At 39.3% G+C, this 18,240-nt stretch overlaps 1 protein-coding gene across 9 annotated transcripts in view; it reads left to right on the top strand.

The window, feature by feature from the left end:
• LIMCH1 (LIM and calponin homology domains 1) overlaps window positions 1-16,712 on the top strand; it is a 169,522-nt gene extending 152,810 nt beyond the window's left edge. For 7 of the 9 annotated variants that reach the window (XM_082759888.1, XM_082759893.1, XM_082759891.1 and 4 more), the window contains 11 exons: window positions 984-1,012; window positions 1,642-1,725; window positions 3,450-3,542; window positions 4,545-4,649; window positions 5,672-5,808; window positions 6,706-6,827; window positions 8,492-8,615; window positions 9,653-9,739; window positions 12,137-12,245; window positions 13,188-13,290; window positions 15,976-16,712. In XM_082759888.1, coding sequence (XP_082616014.1) covers window positions 984-1,012; window positions 1,642-1,725; window positions 3,450-3,542; window positions 4,545-4,649; window positions 5,672-5,808; window positions 6,706-6,827; window positions 8,492-8,615; window positions 9,653-9,739; window positions 12,137-12,245; window positions 13,188-13,290; window positions 15,976-16,001 — 1,019 coding nt within the window. In that variant the 3' untranslated portion in view covers window positions 16,002-16,712. The remainder of the gene's footprint in view (window positions 1-983; window positions 1,013-1,641; window positions 1,726-3,449; window positions 3,543-4,544; window positions 4,650-5,671; window positions 5,809-6,705; window positions 6,828-8,491; window positions 8,616-9,652; window positions 9,740-12,136; window positions 12,246-13,187; window positions 13,291-15,975) is intronic. The other 2 variants (XM_082759894.1, XM_082759887.1) reach the window with 1 other exon arrangement.
• Window positions 16,713-18,240: the final 1,528 nt, after the last annotated feature.

Here is an 18,240-nt window from a genome sequence, read left to right as displayed (position 1 = left end):
TGCCATGCTGCAAAAGTAGCATTTAAATTTGGGTAGTCCTTGTGATCTGCAAGGCCTTTAAAACCTTTTGAGCTTGTTACAAAGCTGCTGTAATAAAAACCCCACTGGTGGCCGAGTAGGCCAGGGTCTGAGCCTCACCACCACCTTTTGACCGCCCTGTTTCTTGTTTTGTCTCTGTGCCGTCCCCTGCAGAGCCGCCCCGCGGGGCCGCGGTTCCGCTTAGGGTGCGGAACGACTGGCGGCGCTCACGGTTTTTCTCACAGCCAGGTAAATGCAGCACTAAGAGCAGCTTCATCCCTTGCGCTGCCTCGAGTCCTAGGTGTCTTCAGCTGTGGGACTGGGGCGAAAGCTGACGATCCCGGGGACTTTTTCTGCCTCTCACTTCCGTAGAAAGCATCTATTCCTGCTGCACAGTTGACAAAGAGCTGTTGGGTTACGCATTGCTGTGATGCTCTGGCTTCAGGCACCAAATGAAATCACCTGCCTCTAAATACCTTTTCCTTATTTCTTTACATCAGCCTGAAGACATGAATAGAGAATGGCAACGGTCCTCTTCGTAACTGTGGCTCTTGAATAGTGTAGTCCCACCCTTGTAGCTTTGCTATGCTTTTTCCTTCCTTGCACTGAACCACGAAGGGAAAAGTAAATCAAAGTAGGTAGTGCTCAGTGTTCAAACACTGCTAATGGCTGTGGCCAGAAGTAGACAGCAGTAGCTAGTGGTAGAGTAGAACCTGGTGTTAGTTAAAGTTGTGCTTCTCTGTACCCAAATTAGAAGTAGCTTTGTTGGTGATGGGTGTAGTCTATTTTTCTGGTTTGTTTGCTTGCAATTTGTCCTTGCATTTGGTTGTGGGAACAAATAGAAAACTAACGTGAGGCTTTTTTATACAGAAACAACATAGCTTTAATTGCAGGCTAAGCACTTTTTGCTGTTTTGTCTTGTTAAGTTTAATTTTTCCTTTTTCCTTTTTTTTTTTTTTCTCTAGCTGATTCTGATAGTGGTGACAAATCAAATGTAAGTACCATTTTTGCATTGTCGTTTTGGTTTAGATATATGTGTTTAACAAAAGTGATTTTTTTTATTTTTTTTTTAATGCAAACTGCCTTGTAACATCCCTAAATCAGACTGAGAGAGAAAAAACAGAATCCAAGCCAAAACATGGCCTAGATCTGTGATTGAAGTGTTCTTCCCTGGATAAAAATTTAAAGTGAGGCTTTAGGCTGTTGTGCTGGCAGACATATGAAATGAGAGAATATATTTCACATTCGCAAATTTCTTTGCATGTTGCACAGAAGATTACAGAGAAGAAAAATAGAAGTTTTCCTTAAATTTGGGCACCTGGAGGCATCTTTGTTCAGTGCTGCTTAGAGCTTTCTTTCAGGTCTTTTTCTTTTTGTTCCCTCCAGTTGAAGTTTCCCAAGCCTTTCTTTGCAAACCAAATGATTATTCTCTCATTTGGATACCTGTGGGAAAACCCAAGTGTCAGTGAAGCTCAGGATATGGTCTGCTAACTAAGAATACCATTATCTGGTTCTGAGTTTCCCATTTTAACATCACTGCCGGGGGCAGGCCAGAGGGGGTGCAGCCTTCTGGTAGCCTTGTGAAGAATTAAAGTCTAATAGCTTGGTTTTCCTTCACACAAGCGCTTCAATTTCTGGTCCTGGGATCCAGAAGAAGAGCGGAAGCGTCAGGAAAGGTGGCAGCATGAGCAAGAACGCTTGCTTCAGGTAAGGAAGATGCTACATTTCTTCCACCATGTGCTTCAGATGTTTCCAGCTCCTTTAGACAAAAGTCAAGTATTTCATGTCATGTCTTCCACACCCTCTGTGGATGCTTTAGAGAGTTCTGTAGCATACGAATGAACCAAATACTCTCTGTGGTTTATGTAGTATTACTTCTCCCTTCCCCACACCCTGGGTGGACTGAAAGGATTTAGTTCTGCATTCCAATGCAGAGTTCAACCAGATGTTGATCCTCAACTATATTTAAAGTATGTTGAGCATAAACTGTGAGACTCTTAATTACTTAGAGCCTCTTTCTTGAGACTAATATTTTCCTAACCCTGATGCTTGTGCAACTCTTCTTTAAAGTGATGGTCTTAGTAGCTTTTTGTAGATTTCTGCTGTGTTTGCATGTTCTTGTTGGAAAACATCAAACTAAATTTGTACACAAAGGTGGTGTTTTTTTTTGTTTGTTTGTTTGTTTGGTTTGGTTTGGTTGTTTTGTTTTGCTTTGTTTTGTTTTGTGAGGGGGAGAACCCTCCTCAAAACAACCACTGCTTTTGCTTGGTGGTATAGAGTATTCTATAAAAGGTTTGGGTTTGTGTCGTTGGAAGAAATGCAACAGCCCTGAGAACTTGAATTTCCCCTGCGCTTAGTAGTGTCTTTTGATATTACTCAGTATCAAAGTAGTCAGTGAGTAGTATCTTTTGATCCTGGTTAGGTTTGATTGGTCCCAAAGAAGTCATATGTTTCCTCCATGCAACACAAGAGCACCAAACCGTCCAAGGATGAAGAACAGTAAAATGGAGTCTTTTCATCTTGTACAACTACTTGTGTGTCTCTGTGCTGCTTTCTTAGGTTTATTTCTTTTTAGCTAGTACGTTTATTTCCTCTTGGAATGGTGTAAAGTTCTCGTCATGGTTTTTCTGACAAATGCAGGTGTTCTTTTGACAGTAAATGCATTTATTTTGGATTAGGCAGATGTGGTTTCTAATTTGAACAGAAGTTGGAACTGTTGTAAAAGGCATATAGAAGTCACCATTCTTCCCCATATTCAAACCAGTTCTGTCACACAATTATGAAGATCTCTTTAAGGTAATTTTTCATATAAAACTGTGTGAAATTAATTCTCAAAAAATGATCCCATCAAGGAGGAAAATGAACTGCTTAGCAATTATGAGCTTACCTTCATCAAACCTTTGCAAACTATTTATTTATCTTTTAAATTTGCACAATTATTCATCATCCATTATATTGTACCGACATCTCTCTTGAATTAGTTCCAAAACCAGCATCTGCAAAACCTGTTTGTTTGTATTCTGCTTAGCTGTAATTATTAATGCAAAATCCATGCTTAAATGTTTTCAGGTGTGTGATATCTTTTTACAACTCTTAAAACTATATGATAAACAAGGAATTATTGAAATTGTTTAGAATAAATTTAATTTCTGTCTAAGCACATAAAAACTTCTAACAGGTTAAACTTCTTGTAGTATGCTAAAAGTTCCATATGGTTTGAAGGTCTTAATTGTAAGAGATAGAAGCAAGTGGGAAAAGGAGGAAAGGAAGCTTTTTTGACACCCATGGATGTTTCTAATTTTTACCTTTCTGTTTCATCCTGTTTCTGATTGAGCCATTTTTAACAGGTTCATTTTCACTGTAGAGATACCACAGACTTTACTCCCAATATGATATGCTCTGAATTCACCTCTATTTGTATCCTCCTACAGGAGAAGTATCAGAAGGAACAAGACAAGCTGAAAGAGGAATGGGAAAAGGCACAGAGAGAAGTTGAAGAGGAGGAGCGTAGATACTACGAGGAGGTATAAGGCTGAAAGGAGGAGGTTTATTGACTTTCTTGTATTTAAATGCACCCACTTATGTAACCAAAAGAAAACCCATACCTAAATTATTTAATGAAAGACTTCTCAAGGCTGAATTCTCAGGAGGATTGCTTCTCTTAAACACTACCATAGGCACTGAGGAAAACTACTTAAATATTTAGACAGGTATCCTCAGCGTCTCTGCAGAGGTGGAGGTGCCTAATTGCCATGCAAGGCTGGGTGAGTCAAAAGGGTTGTGTCTGGGCGCGCTCAGGCTTCCCTGCAGAGTGAAAGTCTTTTGTGCTTTGGCATATACTTGATGTCTGGACTTGGTGGAATTCCAGATGAAGTTATTGTCCGCCTTGGGCTTCATCATGTAGATGTTTTGTAATCTAGCCTGTTTAAAAAAAAAAAAAAAAAGTCATAGGAAATGTCCAAAGCTTCCAGTTGTAGTATATTTACAATATAGACAATAGTGTTTTTATTCTGTCATATATGGGTCGTTTTTGCAGAAACGTGGAAAATATCAATGTTGTTAGTCTGACTAGTAGTACCTTATGCAAATTGATGTATTATCAGCTGTGCTTGAGAGCCATGCTTGTAATCTTAAGAAAAAGGTTTTTTTTTCAGCTTTTGAAATAGGTTTCTTGTGTACTAGGTGTAATTTCTTATTTTTTTATGTAATTTAATTGACCAATGTTGTGAGAAGCAGTGGTGCCATCCCAAGTGGAATACTTTTTTCAGTTTGGAAATGGACATCCCGTCTCAAAGATGGTAATGGTGAAAGGTGGGGGATTTTAAAATGTTGCAGCAAATTAAAAGTTGAGGTATTACCGTTATTCTTGGTAACATAAGTTCTTTCCTAGACATATAAATATGAACATGTAACCAAACTTTACACTTCTAATTTTTAAGCATGTAGTTATAATTCTGTTTTTTAACTCCCACTCTCTCCTGGTCCTCTCTTTTTTATTTTTTTTTTATTTTTTTTAATTTTTTTAGGAACGTAAGATAATTGAGGATACTGTAGTTCCATTCATCGTTTCTTCAAACTCTGCTGATCTCCTCTCCTCTTCTTCCTCTACCACTGAAGGAAATAAAACAGAGGTGAGTTTCTTGTGGAATCCTAAGGCAATAAAGTCAAAGCCATCTTCAGTGCAGAGTTTCACTCTTTGCTAAAGGCTAGCGAAGTCTGGGAACAATGAGAGGAGTATTTCCTGGAGTATTTCCTGGATACCTTCCATAACTGGCAATACCTCAAAGTGCTGTAACCTGTATATTTTCACAAGTGAAGAGATGTACTCCTAAATCAACTGGCATTGTCCCATTTTGGACTGGAGCAGAGGGTTAAACTTTCTTTTTTTGCAGCTACTTCTCTTCTTTGACTGGTGCTGTGAAAAAAGTCCCCTGTTTCTGTTTGTTTTACCTACCCTCTCAAAGCCAACAAAATCTGAAGTTATTTCCCTGCATGCGAAACCTTGACTGTCAGACAGTGCTTTAAGCATATCTGAGTTGGGGTTGAATCTTACCTTCCTGCTTTTCCACCTTTTCTGTCCTGCCATCCCTTCCAGAAAACAGCAAAGCAAATGGAGGAATGTTCACTCTCTGATTCTCTTCTTGCATATGCTGCACAAAATGTTTAACTTCGTGCATCTAACATATAACTAAGTGTTTGCCAGAGAACAGACCCCCCCAGGTGACACCAATACAATAAATGTGGGATTCCCAGACTTAAATTTTCTCCTGCCCAAGGCAGCCACACTGAAGAAGTCATCTGCCTTTTTCCATTTAACTTCAGGATTAGATGTCCTGTATCATCTGCTTCTTCTTGCATTCTTCCTAGCTCATCTTGTCACTCATCCTCAGACAGGGTCATCAGCCACAGCCCTTTGTCCCTATGGCTGTATAGTGGTAACTGTAACTCCTGTGTGGAGTTGCTTGTTCAGGGCAGTGACTACACCTAGAAGTGAAAGGTCCCATGCCATGGCTCACACAAGCTGCTCCACTCAGGTATCACCCACTCCAGTACATTTTGAACGTAGTACTGGGGGTACCTTGTGCTTTGCTCATGTGCATGCTGATGCTGAGTTCAAGAGAAGCTCCTTGTTCCCTCCCCTGCTGTCTTCTAGAACACAACTGATTCAAACAGCTCTCCAGAGGAAGGCAAACAAAATGAAGTTACAAGGCAGAAAAAAATGCTCTGGGAGCAGGACAGTATTCCAGCTCTGAAAAGCAAGGAAAATGAACGCTGGCAAGAAAAGAGGAGGTATGGATCAAGCCTAGGCATTTCTTAGCCCTTTGGAGTTTTGTGTTCTGTATAGTTCTGGGACATCACATTTGCCAATGATTGATGCTGGAACATCAGCATCTGACCATGAGGCTGTGATAACTGCACGTCTCAAGGTGGTGGTTCCAGTGGTGCGACAACTACTAGAGGAGGAAATAAAGTGCATTTGGTCTTAGTCTTCTCATTTCATTGGCGTGGTGATAGGTGTAATACATCCTGATCAGGCTTATGTATATATGGCCATGCGTGGTGCTAGCTGGCCATGTCAGAAGGCTTACTTTTTCAGCATATGACTTCTCTGAGAGGTTGTTACATCAACCAGATCAAAATCAGATCTTAGCCTGGACATCTGTGTATGTCACTGCACTGTGTTCTGCTTACAAGTTTCACAAGCCTTTGGGATGAATAAAGGAGAAGGAGCCATTTTCACTCAGAAGCAATGTGAGATTGCCTGTCTGTCTCGGAAGTGCCATACCCAAGCTTGCCAAATGGTGTTCAAAGTACTGGTCTTTTGTCAAACTGGTAATCACAGCTTTCACAAAGCATCTGATGATGCTGAACGCTGTATAGAGAACACTGAAAGAAGCTGTTTCTCTACCAAGTAAACCATTTTCCACAAATCCAGAGTGGTCTCTAGTGCATGTAAGTGGCTGTGTGTGAGGTAAGAAGGAACACCTGGCACGTTTGGAGTCAGACTTGTTAACTCATGGCTTTTACCCATTGGTTTGTCAGTGCTGACACATATAACAAAACTTCTGTTGCACATAATAAGTGTACATTTTTGCACTTACATTCAAAAATCTGATTTTACCATTAGACTCTAGTTGGATTTTTTCCTCACTTTATTTATACAATGTGACTTATTTTTGTTGGCAGTGGAAATAAAGTGCTCTCAGGACACCCAGAGACGGGTATCTTGAAAGGAGGTGAACAGGAGCACCAGGTGTCAATGATGGAGCGCAGCTCACCTGCCCGGCTGAATCTGCCATTGACTCAGGGTGAGAATCAAGACCTTCATACGCATGTATTCTTACCCAGATAGAAATCTTGCAGGTATTTATAGTGGCTTGCAATTTAACTCAGAGAATTTTGGAAATTAACAGCACACTTACTTCTTCAAAATTTGAATATCTCAGATTCAAAAGTTGTTTTCTGTTAGTAAAGAGAAATAAGGTAAAATTTAAAATCATATTTACATCAGCAATTAATGTTTTGGCTGCAAGTAGAAATCTAATTTACAGTAATGTCATAGTTATCTTCCGTCTGTTACATTACCCAGTATACATTCAGGATTTGTCTTGATACAACTTGATAGAATTTTAAAGATCCCATAAATATTGCTTGCTTGATAATGTAGAAACTTCCCCAAAGCATTTCTGTCAACAGGGTCACCCTCAAAAAAGGGAGATTCACTAATTTAGTATCACTGTCTAATGTAAGTGAACAGTGGAGAGTTAATAAATGGAGAGTAAATAAGTAGGACTAAGGAATTGTAGATTTTAAAAACAAATTTTAGATCTTCGTTTTCAATCTAACATTAAAATTAATGATTATAAATAATGAACCACCCATGGATAATAAAGGTTTCAGAGTTATTAGTGTATTATTACTTGTGCATTATTACTTGTGTATTATTATTGTATTGTTTCCTGTTCCAAATGCAAATGCAGTTTATTTAGTTTAGCAGGTTTGCTCACCCTGTCACAATTTTATTGTGTTCTTAGCTCTTTGATAAAGGTTACTCGAGTAAAGAAAGCAAAAGATGCTGCCAAGTAAACCAACCTTGAGGATGTGTAGTAGTGATTAAGCAAACTTAAGAGATTTGACAGTTTTAATTCCTGCTAATAACGCTTTTCTGGTTTCTCTTCAACAGCTTGTTCTACTTCTGGCAGCTCCTTTCTTGCCCCTTGACACATCACATCCTTGCTCTTTCCTTAAGATCTTAAATAGTCAGGACTAGTTTTTTTTTTTGACCTTGATGATATAAAAAATACGTAATATGCTTTTCATAGACCCCAGTAAAAATTTGCTTCTCCTCTAAACCAGTTAGTTGATGCTTTGAAAGGTAAGGTCCTTCCTGACCAGTGAGCCACAAAATTTGTCTGGAAGGATCCATGTAGTGTGCTCTGTCCGATGGGCAGGATGGTTGGTTGCCTGGGCACCACAGTTCATTGCATAGTGCTGAGAGGTTGGTGTTGTCACCAGGCCTTAGGCACTCATCTGAAACATAAAAGGAAATTACAAAGGAAGGAAATTGTTTATTGATAAGCTCATGGAGAACTGTGAGTGTACCACCTTTCTATCAACTCTACATACTATTATGTGTAAGGGAAGGGAATGCAGCAGGACTTTACCCCATCTGATGCAGCAGAGCCCATCTCTGATTTCGTGTTGGTTTTCTGAGAATTTGTTTTTAAGTGACAGTACTTTCAAAGGGGTACAAGCTATCCGAGGAGAGGGCTGGGGATGTGAAAACACAGCACTGTATGTAACTGAAAGCTTCTGGTGTTTCCTTACAACGGTCAAGGTGGTCATCTTTGCCTAATTCTGACTTTCATGTCTGTTGTCTGCTTTATGGTGCATCCACAAGTTTTGTTGGCTAATCAGTACTGACAAAAGCATTTTGTCCTAAGTATTGAGATGTCCCCACCTCCCATTTCAGATGTCTCATGGAACCAGCAGTTGCTGACGAAACAGTCCCTGCATTGCTCCGAGGACATTCGGCAAAGATCTTTCCTGGGTCAGAGTGTGGGACAGAAACCGAACTCCACAGGGGAAGGAAGGAGGTGAGAACATAAAATAAGAGTTACTGCAGAGTGTGCGAATTCATGCTGACTCTCTCCTCCCCTATATCCCTGCTCAGCATTCTCTGTAGGTTAGGTTTCACTGGCACGCTGAAGTTTGCCTCACTGAAGTTAGTATCTGAGAGCTTCATTCCCTGGCTTCTAAAGACACATCGCTTATTCCACTCCACTGGAATAGTTCTTTAAGAATTATGGCATTTAAAAGAGGATATTTACAGATTAATGTTTTCTTTCTGCTAGAAACTTTGCATATATTTTTTTCTTCTCTGATGCTTTGCTGTGTACTAAAAGGTAATGCCATTTCTTTCAGTAAACAGGGTATACATTTACCTAATATTTGCAAAAAGTGTATCTGTAATGAGGAAGCAACATCAGTTTTCTGTAGTGTATATACGAACAGTCTCCTTGCAAACTATGTCACCTCTATAAAGCTTGTACATGTATATTGTCTAAACTAATGTAGATTGAGGTTTGGTTACCTAATCCTCATAACAAACTACTCATGTGTTTGAAAAAAAAAATCTAATCTGTTAGCAACTTCATGCAGTGAGAGATTGAATCAATCCTATGATTGCTGATAACAGAAAGCGTGCATGTTTTTCCTCACCAAATTTTTGCAAGATAGAATGGATGCAGATAGGAATAGTCCGCTTTTCAGTGTTGACAGCTTTGTTTTTACCCAGTGAAGGGCACAGACCCTCCATCAGTGACCCCCTGTCTGCTCTACCAGTGTGCCTCTGTGCACATTCCCTTGGCAAGATGTTGTGCCTTGCCTTGACCCTTCTTCATCAAGCTACGTTGTGTTGGTAGGAGTCAGCACGTGGGTAATTACTTCGTGAGTTATTTTATTGAGCAATAGCAAGCAGATCAAGACTCTGAACCAAAATATGCATGCTGGTTGTTTGTTTTGTGTCAAAATGGCAGTAGACATCAGATTTATGCCTTGTGATGTACCCTTCTCAGGATAAAACCTCTGTTATTTTCAGCTGTAGTAATGCATTTTCTCTCCTGTATTTTAGGGCAGGCTGTCACGAGAACTTCCGATCCGGGCCATTGTCTCCCTGCTCTCCTGCTGCGCCGAGTCAGTCACCCAACAGGTACAAAAGGTCAATTGAGGAATTTTGCAGACTGAATATGTCTTGTGGGCACTGGTGAACGGCTGCAGTATAAATCGCATTAGTATTATGCAGATGCATTATTTATTCTTCTAAATGTGGCAATTCATAACCGTCCACATAATAAACATGTAGCTCCCTCTTCCATATTTCCTGCCTGCTTCAGCAGTATCGTTGTGTTTTAAAATAACACAGTTCGGAAGGCAGCTATAGGACTGCTTGATCATTGAAATTTCAATGAAATTGAAATAGGATAATATAAGCTCCAGTCAAAGCAAGCACTAAAGCATGAGCTCAGAGCATTTAAGTCAAAGGATGTTGTCTTTATAGTGAAAAGTCACATGCTCAGGACTAAGATGTGTTCCTGGAGATTTGATTCTGTCTGTCAATGAGCTGTGCAGTTTTTAGTGAGATAGATGTTCCAACTCTAAATAAATAGGAACTGCAGCCTGACTGAATCACCAATAATTTGGGATATATTAAAATCAGTTAGCTTATTAAGTAGGGCAATCATACAACACAGAAACCATAGCAAAACTTTGTTATATTTAAATAACATTTTTCTTCAGGTTTGATAGCAAAGCTTTCTTTCCAATGCCATTTGCATTGTCATGAAACTATTGGGATTTTTTTTATGTGAACAACTTCTCCTATTTTTGCTAATAATAGCTGCAATTTTGATGATATTGCAAATCATTTATCACTACACGTAACTATTCTTGATAGCTACGTCATATCATTTAGCAGCTGTAACCTGATCTGAGTCCCTTTTCCATGATCTTCTTCTGAAATAAATCTTAGTTTTGAAAATAATGGATAAGATGTAATCAATCCTTCCAGTAAAACATTAGAAAACTTCTCAAAAAAATTCTCAAAGCACTTTATTCTTTGATTCTTCTATTGTCCATATAATAAATCTGATAGTGGAGAAGAAGTGGAAACAAATCTGGACTCTAGGATAATGTAAAAAGGGATGGGAGCAGAAGGGTTATGGTTGTAGGTGAGGAGAAGAATCCAATGAAGTTATTCTAAAAGTAGTAACAAGAATGAAACAAGAAAAGACACTGACTGCCTGTGCTGCCAATGTACATGGTAGGATAGAAAATGATGTGCTCAATAGTGACAGAGATTAGATGGAGGCAAGAACAGTTTTTGGTTGTGATGACTCTTTGTGCTGCTTCTGTGTCTTCTGAAAAAAAAAAAAAAAAGAAAAAAAAAAAAAGCTTTTTAATCATAATGCAGCCCATATCTGTCTCTTCTGGTGGCTTATTAGGTTGTTGCACCAAAAACATGAAGTGAGATATTGTAAATTTGCGTACAATTTCATCAAACCATCTTTTCAAAACACTTGACATATCCTGAAGTTTCTCTCCTGGTTTCAGCCCTGGCTCTAAAAAGCGTGGATGACACATAATGACAGGGGATCCCATTCGTTCTCAGGCTCATCTCACTAGATGAACACCACTTCTGACAGGCTGGCAGATAGGTGAGAAGGGAAGAGCGTGAAGCACATATAAGTGTATACCTGCACTGCCGTTAAAAACATTATGAAAAAGAGTACCTGGGGCCCAGCTGTTATCAAACAGCTGATTTATTAGAAATGTCTAGACAGGACTGAATCTTAGAGTGAGAGCTGAAGTATTTTTGCAGTACAGATGAAGGTCTGATTTCAGCTTTTATCTAAACTAACTGGAGTATAACAGGCATGTATTTGCAGCAACATAGGCTAAACTGAGTTAGTAAGTGCCTGATTCCTGGTCTGTGCTACTGCAGTTATGTTGCTGCTTGAACTTAGCCAGCTCATTTGGGTGTAAGAGCAGCATTCCTGCCTTCTGACCTGCAGTAAGCAAACCCATGTGCAAACAAATAGAGAAAACTCCAGACTGAGAATCCGAGTCAGGTAATGTATGTGAGTATCTGCTTTGATTGCTGCGTCATTGGCTGGGTCCTGGTCATCCACAGGCATGATTCCCATCCATCCGGGCCTCTGCTAAAGGGCTTGCATCTCCCTTGATGTAGCACAGCAGACTGGCAAGGAAATGGGTCCGAGCTTCTGTGCATTCAAGCATTTGAACTCCTCTGCTTGGATGGCAGATGTGCATCTGTGTGGCAGGTGTGCAGGCTGATTCAGCAAAAGCCTGCTTTAGCCCCAGGGCTCAGTCAGAAGCCCTCCTTATTTCAGACAAAGTTTTGAATCATACATGTCTTGTGTTAAACTGTCTTCAAGTAGAAAATGTCCTAATGGTTGAAGGGCCAACTTGCATTTCTGATGTGAAACCCCCCCAGCACTCCCTTCTCCCATCATTTCCCTCCCCCTAAACCTGTGCAAATATTTGTTTGGGTTTTAGTTACTGCTCTTTTTTTCTTACAACAATGTTTGTCTCCTAGGTCTGTCAGTGGAAAGAAGCTTTGTTCCACCTGTGGGCTTCCTCTTGGAAAGGGAGCTGCCATGATTATTGAAACACTTGGTCTTTACTTCCATATTCAGTGCTTCCGGGTACGTCTCTTATTGTGCCCACCTGCAGAAAATCTCAGGTCATCATCCTGTGTGAGGAGAGAGTGTATTAAGGTCTAGATGTGTCACTGGAAATGAGATGACCAGGGATTTGCATGCTTATTATGTTTGTTTGTGGATAAGTGAAAGTAATACTGCTATACAGTCTATTGTCAGATGTTAGATGAACTAAAATCTGTAACTTAGCAAGTAAACTTAGCTTCCTAACTTACAGAGGGAGGAATCATGTAACTTTCCGGTTGTACTTGTTTTCTAAATATAAAATTAGATATCTTGTGATTTTTTTTTTCCTTGAATCTGGTCAGTTTGTAAGCTCTCTGACCCATGGCTGGAAAGCTTCGACTGTGGAAAATCATCCAAAAATATTGCAAGATTTTATATTCTGAAGATTTTCTCAGCATTTCTATGTATATCCTGGCTTTCACCAGAGTTCTAAACAGAAATACTTTTGTCTCTGTTTTTGAATGTCTCAGGAAATGACTAAAGACAGTGTTATCTAGAGAACTCAGAGTGTCCATCTGCATTATCCCGGCCCTAGTTGGTATTAGGTGTTTATGTAGATTTATTTATTTATTTATTTTGACATTTACTCAAACTAAACCTCTGGCCTCTAGAAGATTTTCCTGTGCAAACAGGCTGGCTCTAGAGTGCAACATCAAAATCAAGTGTCTCTTAAAACCACTTAAACTTTACCTCTGTATGAGTACTGACTGCTGAAATCCAGTCCTAAATGCTGTTGGCTCTGAAAAAAAAAATAAAAAAAAATGTTACTGATATGCAGTACTCCACAAGATTATGGGCTGGGTTCTGGGGGGTTATTTTTTCTCACTGTTCCAAAAAATATTGAAACAAAAGTCAAAATTTTGGGAGAGTTGTGACAGATACTGGGGCATGACCTGTCATACTTTGTGCTTCAATTGACAGTGTGGCATTTGCAAGGGACAGCTGGGAGATGCAGCAAGTGGAACAGATGTCAGGATTAGAAATGGTCTTCTCAACTGCAATGATTGTTACATCCGATCCAGAAGTAAGTATCAAATCCTGTCCTAAGGTGGATGTGTATTTTTGTCTGATTTCATGGTGAACTCTAACAGCACTGTTACCATCCTTTTAACTGACGGGCTCTTCTCCTCCTGGAAAAAAGTGTTGTGCCAAAATGGCTTTGCAACTTAGGCATAGCTTTGCTATAGAAAGGGGAGCCTTCCCATCTCATTTTAGTCATCCTCTTGTATGAAAAAGACTTCCAAGCTCATTAAATCTTGCACAAAGGATCTTTGTTCAGCAATACTAGGCTATAAGGCAGTTCTTCTGCATAAATATAAACTTCTACAGAGTGCACACACATTGCATGTCCTGAAGGCTTGAATCTGTTACTTCACACAAGTCAGTATAGCTGCCTCCACTAGATCTAGGATCCTGGGCCTTATTTTGAGAAGTTTTTGTTTTGGTTTGGTTTTTGTTTGTTTTGTTTTTGTTTTTGTTTTTGTTTTTGTTTTTGTTTTGTTATGTCTCCAGGCATCTATTTGCAGAGAAAAGGGTGAAGGAAAATATTAGGAACTTAATGTAACTTACCACAACGAATCCTTGTGGTGGGATCCTCAGACATGTGCTAATATGTTGCTGGCTACAAGTTTGGAAGAATGAGCCAGACAATTGCATGTCAAAGAAATCTCAATGCACTTTTCCTGCCTTACGTTAGATCACCTGAAAATCCTAGTGCTGGATACCAAATTGCTAGAGCATTTCAGAAGGCACGGAAGAAATCCATGGGAGTAATCATTGCCTTTTTGTCACATGTTCGTGTTCAGTATACTCACTGCCTACAGCTGTAACTGATGGGCAGGGATATAGAGCACTTTTATCTTGTTATTTCTCCTCCTCTACCTCAAAAGCAATAGAAATCCAGGAGTAGGAAAGATACCTCCCCACCTTTGCTAGTAGAACAGATTCTTTTTCCTCTGCTATTTCAGGTCAGAGATATTTACCCATCAGCAGAGCTAGAGGGTGCTGTCGTATAACTATTTCTGTGGTGATTTTTATTTATTTATTTATTTTTTAATTCTGGTAAGAAATGCTAGCAACTCGTTGTATTAATTATTTAACCTAACACATTCAGAAATAGATTATCCTCTTCAGGCTTGATACCATAAAACTGCCTCATGTGGTTGAAGTCCTGACCTTTATAATGCATGTTTGGACATCTATCTTTATACAAAAAGGAAGAGAAGGTGATAAGTCTTCTTTCTTTCTTTCTTTCTTTCTTTCTTTCTTTCTTTCTTTCTTTCTTTCTTTCTTTCTTTCTTTCTTTCTTTCTTTCTTTCTTTCTTTCTTTCTTTCTTTCTTTCTTTCTTTCTTTCTCTTTTTTCTTTTCTTTTTAATCCTTTTTGCTTAAACAAGAATTGAGGTTCAGTAGGCTCAGTAAAACTGTATATCAGTCTATATGCTGCTGTAGGCTCGATCTTCTACCACTGTAGTGCTAGAAAATGCAGTACAGAACTGTGTGCAGTGTTTTGTGCTGTAAGGTTTTGCATTTGTGCATATCAAGCACAATGGGAACTGTGTTGATGACCGTGGGAATAGGTTTTGTGGAAACGTATGGTTTCTGAAAAATAATAATGGGAAGGTTTTGTCTTTTTCCTACAAATTGTCTCTTCCTGTTGTGTCCACTCCTCGTGCAAAATCTCAAAATATGGGCCATGTAAATTTAAATTACACCTTTTTTTTTTTTGACAATTTCAAAAGGACTTTGAAATTTTGATGTGACAAAACTGCAAACACAGTTAGTCACTCATTTTAAACTAAAATTTGACAGACTCCACATCTGAACTGAAGAACAAAGGGGCACAATACTAGTGTTTTGCCTTCCAGTTCCGGGAAGTCTGATGCTAAATACAAAGTCAGTTGCCTGATTTCACAGCTCTTCCCTGCCTCCATCCTTGCCTATGTCTGAATACCTACACAGCAGTGCACACAACTGATGTTCTCTGACAAACCCAGGATTAATCAGTATTGCTTTAAGATGCTTAGGGACATCTCAGTGAGATATTTTTGCTGCAGAAACTTGTTTATTTGAAACTGTGGGGGATTTTGTTTCAAAATCAACTACCAAAAAACTTAAGGGAGAAACACATTAAAGATTATGTAGTAGTCCAGAGTATATTTCTACTTTTAAATAAAAGTGGATGGGATTTTATTGGTAGGTTATTTCTCAACAACAAAATCTCACAATCCTAGTTACTGAGGGAGCTCACTATTCCGTGCCAAAAATGCAAAGAGTTAGAGATTTGTGAATGTTGAAATCAAAGGCAAGCAGTAAATTCAAGAGATTCCCTGTATGGCCAGATAACACAAGGGCTCTGTATTACCACGTAACACAAACCAGGCACAGCTGAAGATGACTCATCAGTCCTCTGCTTTACTGTTTTGCCACTGCAGAGCCTAATAGTAAGTACACCCACAAGTACTTTCCGAGTAAATTAAATAAAAGTGCATGCAGAATGCAAACAGCACAAAACCCTTCTTTGCAGTTAGTGCCCCAACTTTGCAGGAAGGAAGAGATGCAGGGCACCAATGACACATATTTCCAGATGCGTTTTTTTTAAAATGATAAGGCTCATATCAGGAAAATCCTATGTACTCCATTGGTTCAGGAGGAACGTTTGTTAAAATTTGTAAACCAATGACTGAATTCTGTTTGTTTCTTTCTTTCCAGCTGCTGGACAGCCAACTACATTGTGACATGACTTTCGGTCCTAATTACTTTGAAGAAGGAACTCTCTTCTCATATGTATCGGCTGCCTCCAGACAATCATTTCTAAGAGCTTGAATCATGGACATCGTGGCCCTCATCTCATTTTGAAAAACTCATAAAAGCACTGCACCTGCTCCTTTAAAATGCAATATGTTGTTTTGCCCTTTCTTAAGAAATTTGCGACATATATATGACCATATTTGGTAAGGCAATGCCTAAGTACTATAAAAAAATCCCACATTTTCAGGTGTGTCTATGATTTTCAGTCTGTTACTTTGTCCTCCTGAAAGTAATAAGGAAATAAACATGCAATAAAGCTGTTTTGTGTTAATATTTCTAGGAATTAAAATTTTGAGTTTACAGAACCTTTATAGAATATGCCAAGTTGAGATGAGAAGTAATTTTAAGGTAGTACCTAATCAGTGCATTTGAAAAACTAAGCATCACAGCACATGACTTCTCTGTTATAACTGAAGCTATAACTTTTTTTATACAGAGACTAGTTTGATAATACATCCTGTAATTCTGAAACATTTGTGTTTATATTACCTTCAGTGGAGGGTAGGAGTTATACAAATAAATTATTGCACCTTTAGTGATAGGATTTTTTGTTTGTGTACCTCAAGTAATGTTCATGACTATAGCTCAATATTCTCTCAAATAAAGATTTCTTCATTAAACCTAAAGACTGCATACCATTAACGACTGCAAGATTCCTGTCAGGAGCAATCCTTCTTTCTAAGTTCAGCAGCTGATGTTGTCATTGAATTTGGTGAAAGGGTGATGTGGGGGAGAGGCAGCGGCGTGGGTAGACGCAACTGCGAGCCTGCAAGCTGCAGTGTGATGGTTACAGTGAAGCTGTTCTGTCTGGCGTGGTGCTTTCCCACTGACAGTCTGAGTTGTTTTGGGATCTGCTCTTTCCCTTGCAATCATTACGTTTGGTTGAAGTCTCGTGGGGAGAAATATGTGTGGTTTGGGTCCCCTCCAGAATCATCACACGAGTTAAGGATGAATTATGCAGCCAGGAACCTGTGTTCCTCCAGACATCCACCCCAACAAGATAAGCAAAGCCTGTGAGCCTGGAAGGGAGGCAGGAAGGAGGCTGATGGCAGTAGGCGAAAGCTTCCCCCCATTTGGGCAAGTTTTCCTTTATGCCTTTTGGTTAAGCCTTTGCTCCTCACTGAAGTGTTCCAGCAGCTCATGGAAGCAATGGCCAGAGCTGTGTGAGTTTATCAGAGTACACAGACAAGTTCAGGGGATGTGTTACAGTTGTAAAATTTTATAGCACAGTTTGGTAAAGGAAATGGTTATTTAAGATATCCCACTTTAGCTCTTCAAGATGCAACTTAAAATGGAGGGAAAAAGTTACTTATCCTGCCTTAAAACTGTAATAAATTAAAAGATTTGTTTTATGTCTGTGTACATCCATTGTCTTTTGATGTGTTGGTAAATGGAAATTAAGTCGTTATTAGGGAAGCAATAATTTTGAGTTGTAATATAGCTAGCAACTATTGGTTTAAACATTAGACAATTGCTTGCATGTGAGTTACATGCGCATGCAGAACTGCGTGTCATTGGCAACACATGTACAATGCTGTCATGTGAGGAGATTGTGGAGATCTGCTGGAAAGTTACATGTTACTTCCTTCAATTTGTGCCTTAGAAACTGCAAAGCTATTGCACACAGTCAGTGCTGACTTATGGATGCAATAAATCAAAAAAAAAAATGAAGTCCTTCACGGACTTCACCTGGGGAATATTTTTAAAAAATTAATCAAAAATCAGAAAAAATGTTTTGGAAATGAAACAGTGAGTCCAATATTTGGATTAACCGATTGCATGACTTACTGCTGAAAGGTTTTGATAACCAGGAGGTTTACACTTTGCATGTGGACATCACAGCATTTTCCTGCAAATAACGCGTAACATGGAAATTCAGAAGCAGATTTTATAAACTACTTTGTGCATCTGTGCAATTCCATGGGCTGCATTAAGGGTATGCGAACAAATGATGCCTGGGCCTAATTTCTAACCAAGACCTTTAATGCATGCTCATACATCTGTTTGGTGTGAGTCACTGCTTCCCCGTGTGACGTGGTTTAGATGTGCAGACTGCTCACAAGTGTACAAAAGGGTTGGTTGTCACAGAGGCTAGATCCGCTTCTCAATAACTTGATGCTAAGAGCCCAGGCTGTGTAGGAGCATGGCTGGGACTCAAATGCATGA

The sequence above is a fragment of the Aythya marila genome (genome assembly GCF_965140915.1).
Source record: "Aythya marila genome assembly, chromosome: 4".
Classification (NCBI taxonomy): domain Eukaryota; kingdom Metazoa; phylum Chordata; class Aves; order Anseriformes; family Anatidae; genus Aythya; species Aythya marila.
Note: the sequence above shows the minus strand (reverse complement) of the source record. Positions and strands in the feature narration are given on the sequence as shown.